The sequence below is a fragment of the Micromesistius poutassou genome, assembly GCF_964030765.1.
Source record: "Micromesistius poutassou genome assembly, contig: SCAFFOLD_1168, whole genome shotgun sequence".
In the NCBI taxonomy this organism is placed as follows: Eukaryota; Metazoa; Chordata; class Actinopteri; order Gadiformes; family Gadidae; genus Micromesistius; species Micromesistius poutassou.
This window is the reverse complement of record NW_028179081.1, coordinates 10,785-16,620: the sequence shown is the minus strand read 5'-3', so window position 1 is coordinate 16,620 and position 5,836 is coordinate 10,785. Positions and strand designations below refer to the sequence as shown.

At 56.3% G+C, this 5,836-nt stretch overlaps 1 protein-coding gene across 1 annotated transcript; it reads right to left on the bottom strand.

Moving 5' to 3' along the window:
- Nucleotides 1–2,697: 2,697 nt before the first annotated feature.
- kcnj2a (potassium inwardly rectifying channel subfamily J member 2a) lies at nt 2,698–4,191 on the bottom strand (the record flags this gene model as incomplete). The annotated part of the gene is made up of 1 exon (XM_084489979.1): nt 2,698–4,191. The coding sequence occupies exon 1, from the start codon at nt 4,087–4,089 to the stop codon at nt 2,698–2,700; it is 1,392 nt and encodes a 463-aa protein (XP_084346105.1). The 5' UTR covers nt 4,090–4,191.
- Between the last annotated feature and the right edge of the window lie 1,645 nt (nt 4,192–5,836).

The following is a 5,836-nucleotide window of genomic DNA, read 5'->3' as shown; positions in this document are numbered from 1 at the left end:
GTTACAGTTTTGAACAACTGCACAATAAATCAACGTACAGCGTCTGCATTTATCGTCTCCGAACAACAGAATGAACCCCCGGCACAGTCTCTGGTTTCCCCTGGGGGAGCAGCCAGACCCACGCTGGAACAAACAAACACCCGGGAGAGGAGAGAGATGCTATAAGTAGGAGGTCCCGTTAACGCTGAGACCAGGGGAGGGAGGGGAGGGAGGGGAGGGAGGGGAGGGAGGGGCGCGCTTCCGTGGAGGTCCTGGCTGCCGCTGAATTTATCAAACCAATCATCATAGCAAGATTGTTTCATGATATAAATCTCTTTTAGGTTTCTATAGATCTCTTTTAACTGGGGCTGGGTTCAGTTGTTTTAAGTTCGCGTCGATTTGGTGTCCGGGGTTCGAGGGCCTGGATATAAAAAATAAAATGTGCCTCAGTGTAGGCTACCTTTTACCTTGTTAAAAACACAACACATTTAAAACGAGAAAAAAACAAAAAGGGTCCATTCAGAAATGACATGTCTGTCCTCTTCACCAGACCCTTGGAAGTCGGGGAACGCGGTCAAAATAGGGGCGGTTAAAAAGGTGATTAAACAATTAAACACTGCTCTGAATGAACACCCTGACGTCACATGATGCATTCTAACTCTCCGGTAGTTTTATCGTTTCGATCGTCCATGACGGGGGGGGGAGGGGGAGGGGGGGGGGGTTGGGGTGGTGTACGGGTGTCCAAATTTCTATACATTTGGCTTCAGCTAACAAAGGAAGCGATCTGTACCACGGAGGGGAGATCATCTCTTGCGATGCTCTGAGCGTAAACTCTCCCTGCTCCCCCCCCCCCCAACACGCCCCGCGGTGCAGACTGCGACCGCTGTCCTACTCAAAATGCAGACTTCAAAAAGACAAATAATACATCTTGGCTCCTAAGTTACGTTTCTAACCAAACAATATGTAACATCAGCAGCACTCTTCATAATAAACGTCATCGTTTTCATCTCCAGTCACTTCCAGCTCGGGGGCTCGGGGCTGGTTCTCCACAGTGTCCTGGGCTCCGACTCCGAGCTGTATCGCACGCGTGTTGTTGTCAGGTTCTGCAGGAGCTGTCCGGGTGGACGGCTGGACGGCCCGACGGCGCGTCCCTCTGTAGTGCTTCTTGTCACATTGTCACTGCCCTGAACGGTGTCAATGCAGAAGCGCTCCAGTGCGGTTCGCTGGCCGGACGGCATGTTAAGGCTCACATAGCGAGTGTCGCTATACATAGACCAGGAGAGCATGAATTGAGGAGCATGATGTGCAACAACCACCACCCGCCCCCCCCCCCCCCCCCCCCCCACCCCCACCAACCACTGTCCCTGTCCGTCCCGCTCTCTCTTCACAAAGACAGATAAAGTGTGTCTATGTGCACAAACACAGATGCACTCACACATGCATGCATGCATGCATGCATGCTCAGTCACTCACACACACACACACACACACACACACGCCTGCGCACGGATGCGCTCGCACACACACACAAACACACGCACATGCATGCACGATGAACACATCAGAGAGAGTCAGGACGATCTCTAGCACAGGATAAACCAGGGGATTCACGGGGAAATGGGCTCGCTACTTTGCTTTTGAGACCCGCTCACGGAGGAAGAACTGGTTCTCCCTGTGAGTGGGTTCTGAACGGACCTCATCCAGAGCACAAGATGCACAGTTCACACCGAGTGTGCCATCACCACCAGGAAGCTCAGGTGAACATTATGAAGGTTTCGTCGAAGGACATTCTAGGACATATAAAACAACACGTGTGGAACTGCTATGTTGGATCATGGATCACGGTTTGAGACTTTGAGATTCAAACAGGTGCTTCTTTTGCGTTTAAAATCAACGCCTTGGTTTATTCTAGCGGCGAGAGAGACTGAACTCTCGAGAGGACGACACAACACGCTCCACCGCGGGCGGACGGCCGCCCCTCGTTTCCACCCCGCGGTGTGAAAGAGGATCCACGAGTCTCCTTGATTCATCTCACCAATTCCTCTCCATAAATAAAAGAACGCATGCTCTGGTGACTGACCCCAGAGGACGTGACCGCTGTCGGCTTCAGTCCCTCGTCGCCGTCCCGACGCCCGACGCCCGACCCTCCACCATCGACCCCCTCGTCGGCCCCTTCAGACGCGAGCCTTTTCCTTTCCTCTGGTGCCACAGACTTCTACCGGAGGTACAAAACAATATCGACTGTTGTTCTGTTGACTTTGGTCCCTCCTCGCAGCCCTCCTTAAGATATCAAATGGTTTGAATATGAAGGGCCGGTTTATTTAAGGAACGGTTTTTACACGTAGGGTTTGATGACTCCTCATCCAGTGGGTCCCTTAACGGCTGTTTCAGAAGGAAAAACCTGTGATATTCTTATCGTAGCGTGCATATCGCAAAATAAAGCAACCGGAACGGCCTGTGACTCGGTACGACGTACTTCTGGAACACCACGGAAGCAAACGGCACCAAAGTACAGAACCGTCTATCTGTCCTCGTTTACTCAATTATGGGGAGTATTGGTTTCGTTTGGGGGGGGGTACTGGCGAGTAAAACATACAAACACACCAGCTTTGTCCATGAACACTCGACTGCGGCCGTATCAACAGTGTCAGCGATGAGGAGCCACATTCATCAGACCGGTAACATACTCTATGGTAGTAGCGTCAACCCCGTCTGCGCTCATATCTCCGACTCTATTCTCAAAGGCCTCGCCTCCGGCGGCACAGAGTCCCCGTTGTCCTCAGAGTCCGAAGCGGGGCCGTCCCTCTCCATGTCCTCCAGAGCCACGTTCTCAAAGCCCCCCTTGATCTCCATCACCTCCCCCCCCGCCTTGTCCTTCCCCACCCCACCCTCCACCTCCTGCTCCTCCTCCTCCAGCTGCTGCTCCTCCTCCTCCTCCTGCTCCGCCTTCTCCAGCGCCACCTCGTTCTCGTAGCAGAAGGAGTTCCTGGAGCTGGCGCTGCAGCTGCTCTTCCTCTCGGCCAGCTCGCGGGCGCTGCAGTGCGGCGTGCTGGGCACCTCGTAGGTGTTCTCGAAGCGGGAGTAGTCCACCTTGTAGTAGCTCTTCTCCTCGAAGAGCACCGGCTCGAAGCGGTGGCCCCACAGCACCTCGCCGGCCACGTAGGAGCTGCGGCACTGCGTGGTCATGGCCGTGGCCTCCACCATGCCCTCCAGGATCACCACGATCTCAAAGTCGGCCGTCTCCAGGTCCCGCCGGCTGAGCTCGTAGAAGGGGCTGTCCTCGTCGATCTGGTGCACGATGGTGATGGGCGACACCAGGAAGATGCGGTCCACGCCGCTGTCGAAGCCCACGTCGATGTCCGCCTGGTCCAGCGGGATGAACTCCCCCTCGGCGGTGGTGCGCGACTTGAGGAGCTGCGCGCGCACATGCGCCTCCACCAGGTGGCTCTTCCGCAGGTTCCCCACGCGCCACATCAGGCACAGCTTGCTGTCCCGCATGGCCACCGTGGCGTAGTGGCTGAACACCAGCGTCTCGTTCCTCTTCTTGGGCTTGGCCATCTTGGCCATGACGGCGCCGATGATGAAGGCGTCGATGATGCAGCCCACGATGCTCTGGAAGACCACCACGAACACGGCCACGGGGCACTCCTCGGTGACGTAGCGGTAGCCGTAGCCGATGGTGGTCTGCGTCTCCACGGAGAAGAGGAACGCCGCCGTGAAGCTGTTGACGTTGGAGACGCACATCTGCGTGTCGCTCTGCAGGTCGCCGTAGCAGAGCGCCACCAGCCAGAAGACGAAGCCGAAGAACAGCCAGGACATGAGGAAGGAGAAGCAGAAGACCAGCAGCATCCAGCGCCAGCGGATGTCCACGCAGGTGGTGAAGATGTCCGCCAGGTAGCGCTGGCCCTTCTCGCTCATGTTGACGAACTGCACGTTGCAGTGGCCGTCCTTCTTGACGAAGCGGCTCTGGCGCGGCCGCTGCGTCTGCGTCTGCACCTTCTTGGCGTTGCCGTTGCCGAAGCCGTTGGGCAGGGCGGCGAGGGCGGCCAGCTTCATGCCGTCCTCCTCCGAGGACACGATGCTGTAGCGGTGGCTCCGCACGCTCCCCATGGCCGCCGCCGTCGTCGTCGAGGCGGGTGGGGGCTCCGCCGCCGCCGCCGCCGCCGCCGCCGCCTCCGCCGCCTCCGCCGAGAACAGTCTGAGCTTCTGGAAGAAGCGTTGGAGAAACAGCTTTGAAACGTTTGGCCGGGACAAAGTCAACCTGGAAACGTGGCGGAAGGGTACCCCCGGGATCCTGACTGTCGGGGACGGGGGACGGGGGACGGGGGACGGGGGGTGGTAGGGGGAGACGGGGGGGGGGGGGAGGTCTAGGGGTTGCTGTGTTCTTGCACTAGTCCAGTAGTGCGCGCTCTTGGCGAGGGCGGCTCAGTCCTTGGTCCTGAGGGCTTTGGGTCTCATCAGTTAAGTGTGCTGTGGAAAATACAGACAGAAGAAAACGGTGTTAGGCTAAGTGGCAGAAACCAGAGCAAAGATCATTGTCTGTGGGTGTGCGGTTACCTGATGTGTGAATAATGCATTTACCACGGCCGGGGACTCTATTGTATGGACGCAATTATGGACAGTATTAAGTGTCTCCTGTGTTTGAATTCAGAAATGAAGCGTCAGCACCTGGGACACGTTCAACCGCGGCATGAAATGCCCAGCGTGTCGTTGGCCCGACAAAGCAGGAAATTGTGCATGTATTATTTAATGTAAGTATGAATTAGTTGGTCGGTCCGCGAGCAGTGAGTCAAATTACAGATCAAGTTCGTGTCAACTCAGTGTGCGCGTACCTCAAGTGCGGGGAAAGAGAGGAAACACATTACAACCCGAGGGCAGCGTCGAGGTAAACAATGAGGTCACTACAGTCCGCTCCCCGGTAAATACTTCATTGCATTGATTATCCTGTTTGATTATCTGACTGCAGCAGAAACACCTGGTACAGTAGACACACATCCTGTAAGCTCCCGGTCTCCTCTGTTACCATTACACAGTCATAACACGCCAGTACAGATGAGATATAGAGGGGGGTTTGAAGTAAAGCACAAGGCCTACACCGGAGGTAAAACGCTGCGTCAAAATGGTTGTCTACTACTGAGCGGTAACACAGGCCGTGTTCTCTTAAGCCTCTCTGACGCGCGCAAAGTCTGATTGTATACACGACGCAGGCCGCTAATGAAGTCAGGGAGGCTAGCCCCATCAAGAGAGGACAGCTCAGTCTCTCCGCAGTCCGCAGGGGGTCCTGTTGTCGTCGTCTGACAGGGGCTAGCGTGGAGGGACGGGGGGGGGGGGGGGGACGGGGGGCTTGCCTCGGTCTGAGAGTGCCCGCACGGTGGGCTCCGTTAAAATGCGACACCGCGGCCTCCGCTGGCGCACACCACGCCGAGGGGGGACGGCAGACATGTTTTATTACCGCCGAAACAACTGCCTGTCACCTGAAACTGCAGTCCATCAGCGCGGGCTCCTCTGTCACAGAGTGAAGGTCAGAACGGCTATTGTGGGTCTCGGCAGCGAGCTCCGAGAATCTGTTTGGCGCTGGGCTTGTTGTTCGGAGAGAGAGAGGAGAGGGGAAGGGAAGGGAAGGGAGGAGGGTCAGGGGGAAGACGTGTTGAAAGAGGTCGAGAGAGAGAGAGAGAGGAGTGCGGGGATCGAGCGTTATTCGACGTTTGACGGGATAACGTCATTTCGTCATGTTCCTGTCCGTCAACTGTCAGGGCTATTTATACCCCCGGGGGGGGGAAAGTGATTACAGGTCATCTGGGACGAGATGCACACCGCCCCGGCTAAATCCCTCGGCATCATCTGTTTTTCCCGACTG